The 21354-nt window shown below is 34.6% G+C and overlaps 1 protein-coding gene across 4 annotated transcripts in view; it reads right to left on the bottom strand.

Moving 5' to 3' along the window:
• Positions 1-21354, bottom strand: part of LOC149783001 (uncharacterized) — a 94398-nt gene that overhangs the window by 9866 nt on the left and 63178 nt on the right. For all 4 annotated transcript variants that reach the window (XM_089934564.1, XM_089934565.1, XM_089934566.1 and 1 more), the window contains 12 exons: positions 21124-21332; positions 19749-19799; positions 19024-19113; positions 17236-17300; positions 16111-16233; positions 12597-12738; positions 11139-11298; positions 10269-10450; positions 8839-8957; positions 5948-6100; positions 5034-5163; positions 3501-3644 (listed from right to left, as the gene is read on the bottom strand). In XM_089934564.1, coding sequence (XP_089790690.1) covers positions 3501-3644; positions 5034-5163; positions 5948-6100; positions 8839-8957; positions 10269-10450; positions 11139-11298; positions 12597-12738; positions 16111-16233; positions 17236-17300; positions 19024-19113; positions 19749-19799; positions 21124-21332 — 1568 coding nt within the window. The remainder of the gene's footprint in view (positions 1-3500; positions 3645-5033; positions 5164-5947; positions 6101-8838; positions 8958-10268; positions 10451-11138; positions 11299-12596; positions 12739-16110; positions 16234-17235; positions 17301-19023; positions 19114-19748; positions 19800-21123; positions 21333-21354) is intronic.

Genomic DNA, 21354 nt, shown 5'->3' with positions numbered 1-21354 from the left:
CTCCAGTGTTATGATAAATATTCTTGATGATACAATGTTATACATAGCTGTACACGTCTTTTTTATTCCAATGATTTCGGCATACAATTTACCTCACAGAAACTTATAACTGTACACATTCCATAACTCGATTCGTCACTGAAGATACGTGTAACTCTCTGTAATTTAACTCAACGTTACACGTGTACAGTACATTCTTGGCAGCGATAGAAACAAGTATTTCTAGTTTCTAAAGCATTTATTGATTAAAATCACCAATTCCGTCATCTACTTAAACTTTGTATGGGAGCATTTAGAACTTCCTCTTCAAAAACCCTCCATATTTTGGCAAAAGAACCATCACTTTAGCAATCACAGATGAAACTGGGTCTTCGGTATGTCACCATACTATCTTCTAACACCTGATCCCATATATGATGTAGTATTTAGGTCCACCTACCAAACTTTGTTCAAGTTTTATTCCGCCTTTTGCAATAGGTACTCGTCATCATCTACAAACAGCAAAAATTAATGTCGGCAATACTGTACAAATATGTATTACATAATTGGTTGCCAAAACCCATCATAATAATATTTGATCTTTGCCAATTAAAAAATTCCTGAACAAATCGCCTCTTTTTTTTTTTTTGAAAGAGTAAATTCAGTGAAATCATAGCCTCCTGATTCGAAAGATGGAAACAATGTTTGAAGCACCGTTGTCGCACCCACGACACTATCTCAAGCCGGTTAAAGGATAAAACCTGCATTTTTACCGCGGGAATACTCATTTGAAACACCTCTCAAAAGTAAATGTCACTATCACTTCGGATTTCTTTTCCACACTGAAAGCCTTGGAAGACCTTAAATTTACCAACCTGTTTATATCCTAGCTCTTGCAGAAATATGCCTTGATCAGTCAATCTGGAAAAGAGGAGTTTATGTGTTGTTGTCTGCCAAATCTCATTGATAATAAGACTAATGATATGGCAGATATGCTGAGCGCATAGCGAGGCAGCTGTTCGTACCATTTTTTTGTCGTTGGTATGACTCGGCTGGGGTTCGAACCCATGACCTCCCGCATCCGAGGCTGCCTCTCCAACCACTAGGCCACCGGAGCGGTCGCAGTAACCTGTTTCTGAGTGCAGGGTACCATACACTGATTTGAAATATTATTTTATTCGGCATGTTCTATACTTGGCAAATTACCTGGAATTAAAACTCCGCTAACAAACTTCCTAACAATGAGCCCATTATTGGAGAACGGCATCCCTCACATAGAATATATCACAGATGAGTTGTTATTGTGCCAACCGCTTATAGGACACACGTACCCGACTCGTGCATACCTCCTGAAAGTGAGCCTCGACCAGCGTGCATACCCTGCCAGTGGACACTGGAAGAGGAACAGTTTCTAGTAGAGTATATAGACTTCCGCCACGTAAGACGAAAGTGTTATTATGTTAACCCATTTAAAGAACTTTATGACGATCTTACATCAGAGAAAAGTTTAGACTTTGTGATGGGATGTGGTTTTTATAAAACATTTTAACCCAATATTTTAATTGATTTTGTATGTGTTGCATTTATATGTTATTTGTATACACATTGCAAAATGTTAACATTTTTTCTTTCATCTTTTATTTTGTAGTACTTCATCTTTATATTCATTTGGAACAGTTCGTTTTTCTAAAGTGTTGTGTGCAAAATCTTCATTTACATATTTAGAACTTTACGTTAAATTGATACCATTGTGTCGAAGTGCCTGTTAAATGCTAATACAGACACAGTACATGCATATCATCATCATAATCATCATCATCATCCGTAGTCGCAGCAAACTGTTTTCTATCATTACTATTTTTAAACATTGTAGAAAGGGCTGTTTGAAACATCAAGATCTAAAATGACCAATGTAATTGAAACGCATCTGGGTAATGTTAGGCTAATTACCTTGTTCGTTCCTAAATGTAATTCATGAAATATAAGAACGCAATATATGCACCTGGAACGTTCAATCCACCATATTGACTCCCACAAAGCTCAGTATCAGCTCAACTCAATAAATGGACAAATTTACAGTTATACTCTCTCTCTCTCTCTCTCTCTCTCTCTCACACACACACACATCTAGTATCACGGAACTTTAATTCTACGCAAGATTGAAAAATATCTAGTTTTGTGTTATTAAATTAAAGATTACTGACAAATTCAACAAAAAGTTTTCAAATATCTCCGCGCTGTTTAATAAAATGACTGTGTGTTAAACTATTAATTAGAAATTAGAACTGAGTTTTTTTGATTCCATGAATAAAGAAGCCAAGACAGCTCTGTATATATATTTCCAAAATAGGTTTCAATTTGTATTGTGTTCTGCTCGTTGATCGAGCTATCGAAGAAGGCGACAGCAACATTACTACACTTTGTAAATGCCAAGTAATATAGTTGTCAAATAACGTAGCAGTTTGTGTTCTTTTTATATCTAAGGGTTTCCATCTCTTAACACATGTGTACTTTACTGTTTTTAACATGATTATAGTGGGCAAAGAACATCTTTACTACCAAAGAAATAAAAATGATATGGCCTTTGCAAGTCTGCACTGGACGAAAAGGCTCCCCGGGCAAGAATTGCCTTCGCCCTGCCCCCATCTCCTCTGAAAAATTACCACAAAGAACTCCGCGAAATGGCGCACTGCACTTCACTGCAGTTTTCCTGTAATATACGCGTTCGTTTATGTTCGTAATCAAATTACATGAATAAAACAAATATTGTTTTAACTTCAAATAAGTTATGTTGCTAATGACCTTTGAACTTCATGTGAAGGTTGTTTTTAAAAATACATTAGTCAGGTATTATATCCTTTATATGCATCTGTATCTTCTTTACCGGAAATGCTCCTTTGGTATTTCATTTAGAGTTATCTCCATTTTGTCTTCTTCTTACAGGGTTGTTATAACTGCATAAATAGTTTTTAACGACACAACAGTACAATCTTGCAGTACTTTGCAGATTGACAGGTAAGTTCGAAAAATGTAAAGTTGAAACTTTGCAACAAAAAAATTCTGAATAAATGTACAGTTTAAGAGAACCTTCTGTGTAAACCGCAGTTGTAAACAAGAGAAACACGTTTATACTTTGTATACGTCAGTTAACTGAACCAGATTTAAATTTATAGATGTCACATTTTCAAAATGTTTCACTCCTCAACACGTGATCAACTTTTATGTTGTTATGTGGTCTGAAATATTCGAACTTGCACTTTTGTTGTTATCATGTGCATTCTGGAATTTTTTTATTAAATATAATTTTTTTAAAAACATTTATTTACTGTAAAGCAGCTTTGCCTGCGTGCCCTTTTCTTGTAGACTTTGAGATGCTCAAAAATTGAAATAGTGATCAGTCAGAAAACCCATGAAATAAAATCACCGGAAACTTGTATGACGTGAGATATCATTAAACTGATAAGCACCTAAAACATCGTAGGACATGTAATCTCTTTATCTCAAATAGAAACAAACGTTACTTCAGATCCAGAGTCAAAGCCCTTATTGTCCTGGCAGTTGTCTTTAGCCTCTTTTCTGTCGTGGCTTGTTCGTGTCATCTGTGGATTATATGTGGAAGTCCTCATATTCAAGTGCTGTACAACGCTTGACTCGGGGTCCATCACCTATGTATAATAATAATAATAATAATAATAATAATAATAATAATAATAATGACAATGACGTCGGCGAGGGTGAAGACAACAAACAGTACATTCATGTTATTTAACGTATATGTGGAGCGAAGTGGTTGTCTCCTGAGAAAGACAGGGATAGAATTGATTTGGAAATAAAATGGATATATGAAGAAACAACAAACATTATGTTATTTGTTTCAAACGTTATTATTGATTTGTTTTAAAACTGTGTCAGGGAAATTATCACGTGTGTCATTCAAAGATAAGAAACTTTGAAAGTGGCCTAAAAGCACAAACACTGGCATTAAATTTGAAATCGGCTGATGGGATTTAAAACGAAAAAAAATACCTAACTGAAATGACTAGAACTGTTATGCATGGACATTCTGTTTGGTTTCCTCACTCGTAAAGAACATCTCTTACCAACATCTGGGACGTTAAGTGTACGTCTTATAAATTGTTATAATTGGGAAGTAGAAGAAAACGCCTTATAAATTGTTAGAACTGTCCCATCAAGAGTACTTGCTATAAGTTGTCAGAAAGCCAACGTTTAGAGTTATTTGTTATTAGTTGATAGAACTGAGATGTTTCGAGTAAGTGCTACAAAACCTTTATGATTGGGGTCGTTCAAGTACGCGCTATAAGGTGATAAGGGGATGTTTTCAGTACAATTTTAAGTTGATAGAACTGGGACGTTAAGTGTACTTGGCTTAAGTTGTTATAACTATGAGGTTACGTGTAGGAGTTAGAAGCTGCTTGAACTGGGACGTTAAGACTACGTGCTATGCGTTGGTATAATTGGGACGTTAAGACTACGTGCTATGCGTTGATATAATTGGGACGTAACTACATCATACTATCAGTTTATAGAATCAGGATGTTAAGAATAAGTGTTATACGTTGTTGAACTCGAACGTTGCGAGTACGAGCTATAAGCTGTTGGAATTTGTAGTTCTTTTAAGGAAATAAACAAAATTTAAAGAAGTTAATAACAGCACTCAAAACCCTTCAGTAGAATAAGAGCTTAAGAGACATATCGATATTGGTGATAAAAATCATACTGTTGGATTTAAGGGATGTTGGTAACATCCGCCTTACTTTTCTCAATACAATTTCCTCGCATGAATCGTTCCTTTGCATAACTTTGCTTTTTGACTTTTGTCTATAATCAAAACACTTTCATGTGACACATAACTAAACGTAAGTGCATAGATGAAAAATATTTATCACTTCCGAATAGCTGACATAGGCTGTTTGACTTTCAAAAACTTAGACCCAATTTGGATTTTTTTGAAAAATCCATCAGCGCCACTGCTAGATACAGTGATATTTTTTTAAATCGATATATGCTGATACAAGCGGGACAAACACGGCTACCTGTATCACGGTTTGGACTAATTTGGGGGTCTCTGGGGGAGTTTTGATGATTTCCTCCGGAGGTACTTTGCATATATCTCGGGATTCTTTTCTCTGTTCTGCTAGCCGGGCATTGACCCTCAGAAGTTTCCTAAAGAAGAAAGAGGCATTAATACTTTGTCGAAAGAAATATACATTGGAGCGTGGAATCCATTTTGGGGGATACCATTGTCGCTTTTTGTTATAGCATAAATGTCTAGACCGTACTTCAGTTAGGATGGGGACAGTCCAGAAGCGGGCCCAGAATCTCAAGGTTGTATTTGTTTTTCTTTTGAGTGGGGGAAAAGCCATTTCTGAAAATTGTTCAGAGGGACTCAGCATTTTAAGTCACGTCACTGATAGCAAAACTACATTAAAACTATACTTTATATTAAGTCAGAACTTCATAAACAAGACAACATATAAATGTCCTTGTATTTCAAAATAATGTATAAGTGTGCTTTGTTGATTTTTGATTAAAACGAAGGAAATGTATTATTACGTGAGTAACTTCCAATTATGGTCTGATTTAGCAAATCTGAATGTTTCACCTTTTTGCTAACTGTATACAGTCAAAAGCCTGAAAGAATTTAAAGTTGTCTTAAGAGGATACCTTTTTCAGTAAATTAGTCCTTGAATGTCATGCTCCCAACGTTTTTCAAGAAAAGGTGTGAATTATGTTATCGGTTTGTCCGTGTGTGCCTCTGCTATTTTGCGCAGCTGCGTCTACACTGTTGAAGACAGAGACTTAATAGTTTGGATGTGATTTGGGACAGTCTGTAGATGTGAACACGCGCACATCAGAACCTGAATTTCAATCCACTCACTGGGAGTGAAGCTTGTGGGGTCATGGGGCGAGGACGCATTTTGCAAACACACACAAAACAAATACTTGCTTGGCCCTTTTTTTCAGCATGCTATGAGCTTCAGGGTAATCTCTCATCGCCGCTTCAAAATCGAGTTTTGACAGAATAAATAGGTTGGTGAAACCTTTGCACCTCACATCTGCTGTTCGGCGATTTCCTCCCTCCGTGTTCAGAGAAAGCAAACTACAATAAGATCAGAATTATTCTATATATGTAATAAGTTTAATGTAAACTTACCTTTTATAGCATGCTATACATTTTTTGAATTGGCAGAGGATCAAGTCCGATAAAATGTTAATGAGGTAACTATAGTAAATATACCTAACGTATACCTATTCATCTGATACGGTGGAAGCAAAATGCATACTACAATAATTCGAGAGCACGACTCTTTGTTTTTTTTTTTTTGTTGTTTTTAAACCAAAAGCATAATGAGATTCTATTTTTTGACAAACGTGGAAAATAGCTGAAGTAGCAAGCAAAGGAAATTAAAACATACCTGATGTGTGCAATATCAGAAGAAAAGAAAACTACATCACTAAACGTCAGACGTAAATACCACAGCGGCACACCTTGAATGCTTGATAAGGTGACTACAATGTAGACATTGCAAATACGTCACAGAAGAAAAGACAAGAGATAACATTACAAAATTTGAATTTCGTTCCTACTCTTTCTGAAAACGGTGAAAAACTTTGTAAAAGACTACAACCGCAACAGATGAGTAATAACTGGAGAAAGAAACCACTAATGGTCTAGAATTTAAAGGAAACACTTACTTCTTCAAATAATTTTATCCTGATGTAAAACATACTGAGAAAAAGTACGAAGTTCAATGAAAACACAGAAAGACTCTACTTACATGAATGAAATATTAAGATAACAAGTTTTGGTGAAAAAGACTTCAAACAACCATGACACGGCATTTACTTCATATGCTTCTAGACACCTTGCTTTATCTGATTATCTATAAAATAAGGGAAAACTTGAGGATCCCCCACCCCCAAGTCAATCTCACTTCACCGCGCTTGCGATGAGTATTAGTATGGTTATAGTATACAAGTTTCTTTAATAAAAAGAGGAACGAAGCTTTTGTGGGTAATCATGCAAACTATATGTTTGCGTTTCATGTTCAGTAAACAAGAACAAGCCATGTAGGTACCTAGACGGGTGCTCACAAGCCGTAAAAAGAATAATAACTCAGTCGAACATATCATAATATGACATACAACCTAAGAACCATTAAACCTCAACACACGCTGCAGATAGCAGTTCCGAACCTAAGTCCAAATATACTGAATACACCGGATTGTTTCTTTGTTTCGTCTGATGACAAAAGGAGATGCTAATAATGTAGTGGTAAAGAATTTTGGGTATAATGGCGGTTGAACATGCATATAGTCTAAAAAGTATAATTGAGAAAATTACGATCAGATACAGGTAATGCACAATATACTTTATCTACAGAGTGTAGGGTGTATGAAAGAAATGATTTCCATCATGATTACAGATTTAATATAATACTTGTAAACTTCTCTTAAGTGATATCAGGAACTTGGAAAAAAAATTGTTTACAGTGCTTATTAGCTCGGAGTCAAATACAATATCAGTTAATTACCATACTGGGGTCACCCTACATATATTATGAACTTCCGAGTGAGTGACAGGTGTAATGTGAAGTGGTTTGCCTTTGCAACATGTACAGTCAAGAGAATGCTGACATACCTCTATCTTACTTTCATGTACTGTGGCTAAATTTCTTAGGATATTGTACTCACGGAAATTGTACGTTATTTAAGAACATAGTTAAGCAATATGACTAACCCAATGTGGTAACAAAATAGCATGAATTAGTCTAAAGGACTATTTTTAGCAGTCATTAAAACAGGGAAAAGAATTTTGCTAGATTAGACAATACCAGCTTCTGAAAGTGCAATAAATGAATTCAAAATATTTAAAATGTAGATTTTTTACCTCTAAATTCCAGGAAGTGAAAATGAGCAAGCGGAAAATGGAGAAAGCAGTATTTGATAGGTAAACTTCTGAAATAAGGCCAAACTGTATACTCGATAATCCAAATTACAAACTTCACGGATACACCTCAGTTAAGGGAATTCAAAATTATTTTCATAATACTTAAGATACACAAGGTAATTTTAAAATAGCCAGTATATCCAGTGAGGAAATCATGGGAAATTCTTTATCTGTTAAAGGCGAACTCTATGCAAAACACGAAAATGTAGTGCGCCACCATTAGACATCGAATTACATTTTTGTATTACTACATCACTATTACGAAAGTTATCCACATACATGTCAGTACAACTTTAACAAATCTTGATTCATAAAGAAATTCATAAAGTTCGACTGTACTATGATATAACTGACGCCAGGGGTAGAATTTATTTTGATTTTAAATGTCTTCGTATTGATGTATAGGATCTAAAAGACAAAATGCATGGTCTAGTGACTGTCCATCTACACCACGTCGAAAAACGTCAAAATTTGATGTCCGGGATGCATGTTAAAATACGCATGAATTCCGTTTAGGAATATCATCAGTGACTCACTCTGGTTGTAGTGATACTAAATATTACTTCAGTGGGTGTGTGGCGTTTTGTACAAAAGGAAACATAAAATGTAAATGAGAAACTATACGATAAAGGATGGAACATATCACACATCTTCATGCGGCAACTAGGGATATCATTTTTCACTCTCTCTCTGATATATAATTGTGCCTATCTATATTAACTAGGGGTTGATGCGAGCAGCCTAGGCGATTGTTGCCGTATCTCGCAGAACTGGGTTCGCGTCTTGGTTGGGAACGAATTAGAAATATTCTCTAACCTGTATGATAATATTCTTTCTCAATTTATACATATCGCTTTTAAACAATGTTTTTCTTCAAGTATGTTTACCTGATTTCTCCAAACACACTGCCCTCCTTAAGTGTTGCCAGAACGATATCGTTATTTGGTCCTCCAACCACCTCCACCTGACCCTGACTCACAATGTACATCTCTTTTCCTATCTCACCCTGTAGGTAAGTTAAAGAAATAAATTGCAAACTATTCCGATCAATTCACATTCAAATCTATCGAGTCCTAAAAATGGTCTTCGTCATGACTGAAACAAAGAAGAACGACAATGTGAATCTCAGAAAATTATATTTGATTGATTCCTTAAAAGTCATCATTTTTATCACGGCATTTAAACAAAATGCACACACTTCCATGCAATGGAACACACCCACACATTCATCAAGCAGATGGTGTGTGGGTGGGTGGGTGTGCAGGTGGGAGCGCTGGGTCTATAGTTGTCTTGTTTTCATCAAATGGGAACACATGGGGAACACATGGAATAATGTCTGCTCTTGTGTGTGTTTGAGTGTGTGAGATTAGGATTTTTAACGTAGCTTTAACAATGTTTTCAGTCATATCGCTACGATGTCTGCAATGTGGCAGTTTATAGTGATGTCTATCACTGGGGCATCATGCAGCAGACATGTAGCATGATGACCCACCAAGTCACATTATCCTGACACCTGGCCGACCATACCTAACACTAACCTCTTAATGCTGAGCGCCTAGCGAGGCAGCTGTTAGTACCATTTTTGTTAGTCTTTTGTATGACTCGTCCGGGGTTCGAACCCACGACTTCCCGCTTCCGAGGCGGTTGCTCTAACCACTAACCACCGGAGCGATCGTCTGCTCTTGGTCTCATGCACTTAGTTATTAATTCATTTGCACAAAACTAAACCGATTTCTTTCTTTAGATCTTAATTTTAGGATTTAAACATATTGTAATCTTTATATATTATGTCTATATTTCGTTATGGTGGAAAGAAAAATATACATTATTTGTAATCTTCTGAATTTCATTTTGTTTGTGTCACTTTTGTATATGATCTGAATCATGAAACAAGTGTAGCTTCAAGAGTTTACGGTAGGAAGCAAGAAAGATATTTCGAGTCCAGATAATTCAAGAGTTTTGTTTGGCAGCAATCCTTTGGAGGATGACATAAGATGATTTTTCGCAAAGAAAACTAATGGGTTTAAATTTATTTATGTGCTTGAAAAATAAACAAGTGTTTAAAGTGTACAAATACATGGAAGAGTTCACTAAATTCACTCTGTAAAGATCGGATTTAAGACGATTACATACGTGTCTAAGTTAAGTATCTGGGAAATTAAGGTGACTTTTGCCAAATATCAAACTGTATTATGGCGATGACCCGTTAGTTCGATTAGATAAACGTTTTTAAAAGATAGAAAGATTGTTTTTTTCGGGAAATCATATTTTTAATTTTGGGGCTACAGGAGGCCACTCGTCCAGTTTTTAAAGTTACCTTTTTGCAGACGATATCCCTGGGTAGATAGAGTATCGGCTTCAGCTTTAGGACCAGATCATATAGCAAAGTTTTGTCACAGTCCTGAAACAGCTTCACCTTGCTAAGTGTGTTAAAATGCACGTGAATGGCCAAATCTGTCCGAAGCTTCCTTGGCAGAGCGTTCATCAGGGCCCGTTCGTCTGAAAGTAAGTCCGATTAAAATTCAAATGATCTGGCAGATTTATTGATTGGCCGTAGTCTGGAATATCGAATTTAAAAGGATGTAACATAAATGTTTCGAACAAAACAAAGTGAAGTTGTCAGTTTTCAGAGTAGTAGTGAGCATCGTTTTTGACGAAGCATCCCATTATTCATACTGGTCAAAGTATTCATTCGGTTTTACTCAGATGTTATCCACAGGTATGCATCCCAAATCTACATTCATTAATTTCTGATTTGTTAAACATAAACTTTCTGAATATTCAAATACCCGTTTTTTTAATGAATATTGGCGAAACATAATCTGATACGAATGTCCGAATATTCGTTTCAGTTCTAGAACTGACAAAAAGAGTACCAGCATGAGAGGTTTGCAATTTTTTGTCTTAAGGCAGATACATTCATGAAGGTTATATCGTGCTAGGAAATTGCAGTAATGTCCCTTGCCTAGGTGCATGCCATGGCAGCCTACCCGAGCTGATCGGCCGCACCCTTTCGATCTCTACAAATGCACTATAACCACTGAGCCACATGGTTCACAATAGTGGTGAATGAATGGGTCCACTGAGGAACTGGATTGGTTCTAGTGTCCCAATCCTCTTTCTTAGCCAAAGTTGCAAAATCATTCCAAAGTAAAGGTTTCATTCACAAAACACCCGTATTACTAACCGAGAACCTTCTGTTGCTGCCACTGGTAGGTGAACCACATTCTGACGCGTTCTTGCGTGTCTTGGGGCAGGCGCATATTTTTCATGTAAACAAGTGCTGAATCCATTCGCTTCAGGTATTGGTTCTTGACCATGTTGGCTGCATCAACGATATCTCGGATCTGAAACCAAAGCAAGTCATCGAGGAAGTTACATTGTTTAGTACATTTAAATAAAAACGTTTAGTATACAATTTTCATTTATAGTCAGATATCGCTGTCGAAATAAAGGTATTTTGCAATCCTTTTGGAGCAGCCTTCTACATCGTTGTTATAGAAATAAAAAGTAATGCATCTAACAAGGACAGACTGCTTTTGTTGTTGTTGCTGTTATTGTTGTTGTTGTAAGGTTTAACGCCATTGTTCAGCACATGATAGGCTATACATGGCGGCCACTATAAATGGTGGAGGCAGAACCCAGGAAAACCCCGAAAAGAACCACTGACCCACGAGAAGCTACTGGCAAGCTTTCTCACGTACCCACATTGGCCGAGCCCGAGACTCGAACCCACGCAGAGGTGAGATGGTAATGATCCGTAAGGGTGAGCGCTTAAGACCACTCGGCCACTCGTGGCCCAGCTCAGACTACAATGATAAGTGTACATTGATATTGTCTTGATTTCAGGTTCAGCATTTGCAGGAATTGCTAATTGATCTCTTGTCGATAAAAACTAGTTCTGGTTCTGGTGATCATAACATTGTCTATTGTGTATTTTTTTGCTGCCATTCTTTGGAATTGATGTGTGTGTGTGTGTGTGTGTGTGTGTGTGTGTGTGTGGTCCACTGGGTGAAGAACATAATTCCAAAGGCTTTACCATTGTATGAAAACTATTGATTGAGCGAAACCCACATTAAGTGCAAAAGATAGTTTGATTTTGTTATCCCTCAAAACATGACAGGTTGCCTTTATTAGAAATAAGAATTATGAGGGAATTTCTGGTTTTAGCTATTCCTAAAATTTATGTCCCACGGATCTATATTTTGAAACCTGATTAAACCTACAAGGTAATAATAGATGTTGAAACAGGTGTCTGGTTTGCTCCCTATTTCAAAACATTCAGAACGAAATTAGTTTGAAAGGGTCGTAAGTCTCACATCTCTAAAAATAGCTTCGACAAGCAGTGGTCATATCACACTTCCAACGTTTCTAGTGTTTCCTTCTCTCTCAAACACTTCCAAAGTGTCTAGTTTCGTTCTCTCTCAAATACTTCCAAAGTTTCTAGTGTTTCCTTTTCTCTCAAACACTTCTAAAGTTTCTATCGTTTCCTTCTCTCTCAAACACTTCCAAAGCTTCTAGTATTTCCTTCTCTCTCAAACACTTCCAAAGTTTTAGTGTTTCCTTCTCTCTCAAATACTTCCAAAGTTTCTAATGTTTCCTTCTCCCTTGAAATACGTCAAACTGTCCCCTTTATCATGCTTACCTGACCAATGAGTAGCGCAAATACAAAAACACCGGACACCCAGTAGACAGTCATAAACATGTATTCTGGAATATTAGTTGGTTTAGGGTTATTCCCTATGGAAGTGGCCGTCTTTGTCGCCAAATAAAAGCATCTAATGTACCTGAAAGAAAAGTTCAAATTATGTGTACTTAAAATTTATATTTGATAATGAGCTGTTCAAACATTATGAACGTTATTTTAGAGTAAATTGACGAACAATTGATACCATACTGAAAGCATGTGTTAAGGCTGATGCTCGAACTTTGCTCATTACTCCATGTATTTTGATGATGTCTTTAAATGAGCACTGCACAAAATATACATCGTAAATAAATGCAACTGATTATAGTACATCAGTTAAATCATGGTAACTGATAACCAGAACCTACATTATTTACTTCAGTCTCTAAAACTTCATTAGAAATGAGAAAAATCCAAAACATTTTGAAAGCTATTTTGAAACAACCGTGTAGAAATGAATCCAAGAGAACATTCACACGTCTTTGCACAAAAATGGTCACGTGTACAAGCCATTAGTGGTCACTGATGCTACATGAACGTACGTAACCTCAATTTTACACTTACCTATTAAATTGGTCAATTGAAAAATGAATATGGATTTTTGGATTGTATTGGATGAAGTTTTAGAAACCAAACCAAATTATTATTTATTCTCGTGGCAATTGCTTACCTGTTTTTATTTACAATGTAACTTAGTTCTACAGTTAAAATTAGTTAAAATATATGGTTTAGGATATGACCACTTCAAGTCATTTGACCAAAATAAAAGGTGTAATGACCAAACAGGGAACATAAACCTTTAGTCATTGTTTCATTCATAACATTATTTTACTTCAACGAGTTAGTTTTCATTCAATCCGTATAAAGCTATAAGTAAAAATATCTATCTATCTATCTATCTATCTATCTATCTATCTATCTATATATATATATATATATATATATATATATATATATATATATATATATATATATATATATATATATATATGGATTCCTGGAACGTATATAATAATTGTCGTAACTGTAGTGGCTAGAAATATGTGTGTGTGTGTGTGTGTGGTGTTCTGGGTGAATGAATAACAAAACTGATTTCACGTTCCTCAGATATTGTAGAAAATAATTAAAAAACACTGAATAATTACTGATGTAATTATGTAGCTAAAATTATATACATGTCTATTGAAATAACTTAAACTATCATTTTGACTGAGTGAAGCTGCTCAGTGCCGAACATCACAGCAAAATCACTTTGGTGGATAAATAGTACTTAAATTACACCGCTGAAATTAAACAAATAATACCATTAGAATGAAAATGTCAACCTTATAACCTACATATGAGAAAGTCAAAACTGTCTGTCTCTAACGATAAGGAAATAATTTACATTTTGTTATTTAACTCAATGTAGTAAATATCCAGCAAATTGTATAATAAATATGATTTCCAAAATTTCACTATTCATTTTCTGAAATTGACTATAGTTAAATCGGTTGTACCTATCGATTTTCTGTACCTAAAATATGTATTTTTGGCCGAACATTGCAATTGTTCCTTCAAGAAAAAGCATCCTCTCAATCCCACGAAAGCCCCTTTTATCAACCCCCCCCCCCAAAAAAAAATCCCGTTAAGACGCACGGAATTCTGCCACTCTGAATAATGCGAACTCTAAGTCACGTTTGTATATGCGCATTATCTCAGCTAATTTGTTGCACCAGAAGTGAATCTTGTAAAAGGTCAACACAGGCTAATTACACTTTGAAACTAATCACGGATTAAAGGATAAAAACATCATTCACGACAACACTCACGTGATAGATGCGTGTATTTACAATAGTAAACCCAGTTGCATTCACTCACAACGAATATCACCGATGTTTATTAAATTCATGCTCAGTATACTTTGATAGTTAACCTATCCCCACACCAACAGGTGCAACATTGCTGTAAACATCTAATCCACACAATATGGATAGTAGTTTAAATAATAATAATAATAATAATAATAATAATAATAATGACACTAATATATTATTATTATTATTATTATTATTATTATTGTGCACTTTTCTAAATATAACTTTGTCTTAACTGTCGCTGCTGTTTAATTGTCGTCGGTCTTTTAAGCGTTAGTTTTCTGACATTACTAAATGTCGCTGGTCTTTAAACGTTGGTTTTCGGACATTACCAAATGTCGCCGCAATTAATATCGTCGCCAAAATATTTACTAAATAATACCGTTTTTCAAAAGATGTGTCACTCATTTTGGGTCTTTGCACGTCGCTATAAAAAGCTGATCGTTTATTCTTTCTTTTCATATTTCCTAATACATCCTTGCACATAACCCTTAAATAGAGGAATAGAAATAAAAGAAGGTAAGTAATCTTCAATCAGTGACATCTAGTAACGATTATGTCGACACTTTAGACGGCAAAATTTATAAACGGTTGTGGAGATATGTAGACACAACTACATTATTATAAACTCATTTTCACTCACATCTGGAAATCTAGAGATTAAAATGTTGCCATTGGATTGGCTAAAATTAAGTCAGGATTAAATTGTACCCAATCAGATGTTTTAATTTTATACTCGATACATTGTAAAGGAGATTATCATTATTGGATTCTCTTTGTCAGATATGGAAAACAAATTAGGTGATTATAGACCGACACTAGGAGTTTTCAATCATTATTTCTTTCTTCGTTTCTTTCTATTTTTCTTACTTTGTTCCTTCTCTACGCCAGACGCTTTACTTTAGAAATAAGAAGAAAAAAAAGAAGAATATTGAACGAATAAATATAAAGTTTTTATGTACCTCTTGCAGATGATATTTACGTAATTTTAATTACGGCGATGTTGGAGATATTTAATCAGGTCGAGATTTAGTAACGGTCAGAAACTTACAACATGTAATGACCGGCCACAACTAAGCAACAGCTATGTTTAAAACACATAATTGTAATTACACAGATGGCCATTTGCTGCTAATAAAGAGTGCTAGATGTACTCACAATATCATAACAATGGCATACGACGGGCAATCCTTCACAGACAAAGGTTATGAGTCTGTTTCATTTATTGATCTTCACTATATAAATGGACACCTTTTTGACTTGCAGTCGTGCTGATTTACAGAAGACCAACAATCCGATGTAGTTGTTGTTTGAAACGGAACATATTGGGTACACTCTGATCTAATGAACATGGTCCACCTTCAAGCATCTCTAAAAAAAATGTATTGTAATAATACTTTGTTTGCTCACAGTAATCACCAAACGCTGTAAAAAAAACAAAACAAAAAAAAAAAAAACAAAAAAAAAAAACAAACAAAAACAACCACCCTTGCCTTAGTAAATGTTTATGAATAATTATTGAATGAATGACGCCAACAAAACTGCACGTAAAGCTATAAATTTTCCTCAGAGCCAGATGTTTGTTAGAGCAGAAGAAGTTGTCTAAAGTAACTTACGCATTACCATCTCCACTGTAGACCCATCTATTAGATCCTATCCCTTCGTATACGGACATTGCATAGTAGCCACATGTCTCCAAATGAATCAGGAACAACATGTAAGTCATCGTTTTCAATATCCTTAAAAAATTCCAAAGTTATAACTATTTAAATAATTCATAAATTCAATAACATTATATTATGTTAATGAGCATTGATGGAGTGAATATGAACTTTATCAAAATTACACACACTCACACACACACAGATATATATATATATATATATATATATATATATATATATATATATATATATATATATATATATATATATATATATATATATATACACACACACATACACATGTACATATATGCATACACACACACGCATATATATATATATATATATATATATATATATATATATATATATATATATATATATATATATATATATATACACACACACAGAACAAGAGGTGACAATCTGTGTTAATAATTGTACTATATGAGCCAGAGAGCTTTACATCTCCGTGAGCTGTCATGGAACAAAATTTGCATGCTTGTTTATGTATGTATGTATGTATGTATGTATGTATGTATGTATGCATGTATGTGTGCATGTATGTATGTATGTATGTATGTATGTATGTGTATGCATGAATGCGTGTATGTATGCATGTATGTACGTATTTATGTATGTATATATGTATGTATGTATGTATGTATGTATGTAGGTAGGTAGGTAGGTACAGGACTTCATAGCAGCTTCTCACAACACTGTCTATATGGTGCCGACTGAAGGTAGTTTGTAACAATTAAACGATATAAAAAATAAAAAAAACACATTAGAAAGATAAACCCTTCGAAATAAATGTAAGCAGGAGAAAAATATTAAAGATCAAGGTGATAACATTCTGTAATGATAAAGCAAACGATATAAAACCCGTAACATGTATTAGACATAATGTACACTGAATAAAATTGTGAGGAAATTTTAATATTTTTATTTGAAAATATTCTCAGGAAAAGGTTAAAGGTTATATACTGCTCAACGATGATGCCAAAATCTATCAAATACATCTGAAGATTTTATATTTAAAAAAGCAATTATAAGCAAATGTAAGCGGTCAGTTACCTAACGGCATGCGCAGACCGAACAGCTTTATCACACCTCTCGTAGAACTCCCAGAAAGTTTGAATCTGAAATATTTTAAAACAAATATGCAGCAATATTGTATTAAATGATGGTTGTTTTATAAGACTTTCGTTTTATATTAATAACAATGATCAAAAGATATTCATGTATGCGTGTGCGAAAACTAGTGATGATGCCGATGCCAAAGCCTTAATGAGATGTAATCACAATTGCCTTGGATTACGCCAGAGCCTGATTTATTCAACCCAGTAAACGATAGCATAACGCCAATTTTAAATAATGACACGAAATACTATTTGTCAAATGTAGCATTTTGAATTAAAATAATTCATTCTGTAAGATGGCTTGACTTTTTTCTGGTGTCTCTGTTGAGCTGGTACCCTAGGAAACGTGCTTAGTGTGTTTAATGGAAAATCCTGCACTGCTCTGGATAAAAGAAAGTCCCTAAAGGAGTTGTCCATTGCTTACCATTTAGTAATATTTTCAGATATTTAGAAATATAACGTTAGGCAGTTATATTTTGTATCCAATTCGTTACATATCAACACGAATTATGTGGGAATAAAAAAATAAACTGACACGCAACGAACAGTCTATATAAAACGAAATCACTGCGTCATATTTTTAGTTTTTGATGAATCCAACGTGGAAAGATGACACTCAATAGTGTCTTGTACCAATATCGATCGCCAAAGTTACGTGCGATCATTTTCACCCAGGAAGATTCAGTTTAGCCAGGCTACATGATTCTTTCTTTATTCTACTCTTCTCTCTACATCTGACAAAACCACATTTATCAGGTTACAATACAGCTTTTGAATAATTCGTTGTTTCTTTCATGAATTTTCTTTTCAGGCTGTCATTTTTTCTGTGATATTGTAACTTATGTCGCTATTTACCCGTGTGTATTTACCTCCATTCCAACCTTTCACAGCATTTAGTAGTAAAATATTTAATATTTTTCCATGTTTTTTTTTAAAGACCTGACCAGTGCACACTTCAAAAGCAGCACTGAAACCTATACAAAATCCAGTTATTTACACAATGATTTTTTTTTAATTGGGGAAGATAATACCCTTCCCATGCCCAGCAGCTGCATCCTCCCTAGCCCAACCCCCCGCCCCTGGAGACACACGTGACAGAAACTAGCTTTAGATTTATTGAATCTAGCCTGTGTTACTGCTGATTTAGATTGGGCGTAGAATATCCGTCCACTGCACTGCTACTTAGTATTTAATCCCGAGCACAGCGAGACTATTCACTGGCTGATGGCGTGCATCCATCTCTGCCGCTTATAGTAGACTATGTATTTACAAAATCCAAAAGCGGCAGATTGTAGACTGTCATTATTTGACTGATAAGAACTGGCCACTTATAGTCTACGCGGCGCATTATGCAAGAATTTACACGACCTGCACAAATCCATCGGAAAACCGTTAGGTTCACTCAGTATATTTTGTGATGGTTTTCGTCAGCAGATGTTGGAAGATAAATACACGAACTCGATAGCTGTAAATTTCATGTTTGACAAGTGCAGCAGATGCTACGATTATTTTGAATTCATAGTAAAATGACAAACTCACCGGTGTACAATTTCAATAATCGATAATGCTAATTTTATTTTCCTTAATTAATCTTAGATTTGTATGTTGTTTCCCAGTGCTTGCTAAACGGCGGTATAAATGCCTGAATTTTACCCAAAGAAAAAAGAAAATATTTAAGATAATTATATTTTTGTTGCATGCAAACGTGGATGATGATGCTTACCTTTAACAGTCTAGGCAGTCTAAGCCACGGATATACCTCCATGTTTATCAAATAAAATAAATCCAATGGCAGAAGGCATGCAATATCTAACTGAAATCAGAAAGAAATGGCGAATAAGTAAAATTACTAATCGATGATATTTATATTTAACTGCATTACTGAAGCTAGTTTGAAGAAATGGGTGTGAAAAAAACAAGGGTTTCGACCAACACAGCATTTTTAGTGTGAATCGCCGCCTGAATCGGCAGGTATGCATTTATTGATAATGATTCTAAATAATGTGCCATGTTAATATTTACATGCATTATATGTTCAAGCAAAGTAATCGGAATACTAAAAAGATACAACAACAAACTACGTATGGTAAATAAATTAAAATACGTATTAGTAATAACAAGTCTTTACAACTGTTCCATTTAAAAAGTACATGTAACGCCTACCTCGCGCGTTATATAGTTAGCTATTATGTATAAAGCGAACATGTTGTCATTTTTAGCTTTAATTTACCAAAGACGACAGATGAATACATAGAGAGAAGGATGGACAAACAGGCATATATATATATATATATATATATATATATATATATATATATATATATATATATATATATATATATATATATATATATATATATATATATAGAGAGAGAGAGAGAGAGAGAGAGAGAGAGAGAGAGAAATCTCTTGCAATTAAGGCAGCACGAATATAAAACGGATTATCACCTTAAACATCCCTTTCTTCATATAGTTTCTTCGTGTATTTACTTGATGAACCTAAAAATGCAAAATACGCAAAAACCTATTTATTACATGACTACTGTTTACTTAGGTTAATATACCCATATAATAATTTATATATATCTAACACATGAAAGAATACCACATGATGTTACAAATGACGTCATAATGCCATGCAAAGAAATGTGTAATAACTCAGGCAAACGAACGTACATGTATTTCAAATTCATTTCATTACACTATTCTTCATTTTGGCATATAACAAAATCAGTATTTATCAACATTCGATCAGGAGAATCTTAAATTTGTACTCATTTCAAATGAAATATATAAATATCAATCTTTTGCTTGCCAATAATCGCAACAGTTAGAAATTATTATACTCCATTCATTTTCGTTTGTAATGAGAATATATTTAAGATCTTCTATTGATTGCGTCCATATGATTAACTCATAAAAAATTACATTATCATTCTCGAAAGACTATTTGCTGTTAATTTATTTGTGTGCCTGCATTTGTAAGTCTTTGTGCATAGTATCCCTCTGTGTGTGATTCTAATTATGAAACGTAAATTGTTATAGTTAATAGCAAATTGGTGCATATGGATGAAAATTTTTAAGCAACAGTTTTGAATAAGTGATGACCGTAATAAAGATCTCGCTTGTTTACTTTCATTATGGATGCAAATACAGAGGAGTACAAAAAAAAAATCTTTTACTTTTGAACTACACTGAGACTCTGAGCCTATATTTTCTTATATAAATTTGAAACCGAACTTCCAAGTGGAGTGTATTTTTTAAAAATAAATTTTACATGGGAACTTCATACCGGTCATCTTACGCTTATATTACACCCAATACTAAAGTAATCTAATAATACACCCAATACTAAGTAATCATTAATACACCCACTGCTAAATAAGCTACTAATACACCAAATATAAAGTAATCTATTAATAGATCCAAAACAAATAAACTATTTAAACACCCAGTAATATATGGCTTCTTTTGCTGGTAATAAGAATGGCAATACATATACTTACATTTTATACATCTTGAATTTCCTCAAAGTGTATTTTCTTAGTTCTCAAAATCTGAATTACTTATCATGGGTTCCAAAACTTGATACACACTGCAAACTTGTACTGGATGTTGTGGATGGACACAGTGACAATTGTCCCCAAATTTCTTAATATAATTATCTAAATATAAATTTAGAGTAATTTCTTCTTTGAAATATGTACACATGTTGCAATTCGGGTTACTGTTGCGAACAATTATTCCCATTAATGGCTGACATAGATTTCATTTGTTTGACTTGATTGGGTTGACTAAATTCTTCAATCTACAAACAGTGTACCTCTTTTACTCCTTCGTTTAGATAGCTGATCCTCATCTTGAATAAAAATATGTCCGCGATGTAGAGGAGATCGCATGTGTAGTCGAAGATTAGCCAGTATACCAGGTTGCTCTTGGTCTGATATGGAAACACCGCCCGGAGGGGTATTGCCCAAGCATTGTACATGAAGGCAAGGGTAATAAGGAACAACCAGAACAAGTACAGCTTGCCTATAAGTACAACATTTATATT

The sequence above is a fragment of the Sinohyriopsis cumingii genome, chromosome 15 (assembly GCF_028554795.1).
Source record: "Sinohyriopsis cumingii isolate HCF-2022 chromosome 15, ASM2855479v2, whole genome shotgun sequence".
In the NCBI taxonomy this organism is placed as follows: Eukaryota; Metazoa; Mollusca; class Bivalvia; order Unionida; family Unionidae; genus Sinohyriopsis; species Sinohyriopsis cumingii.
This window is presented reverse-complemented; position numbering and strand designations above follow the sequence as displayed.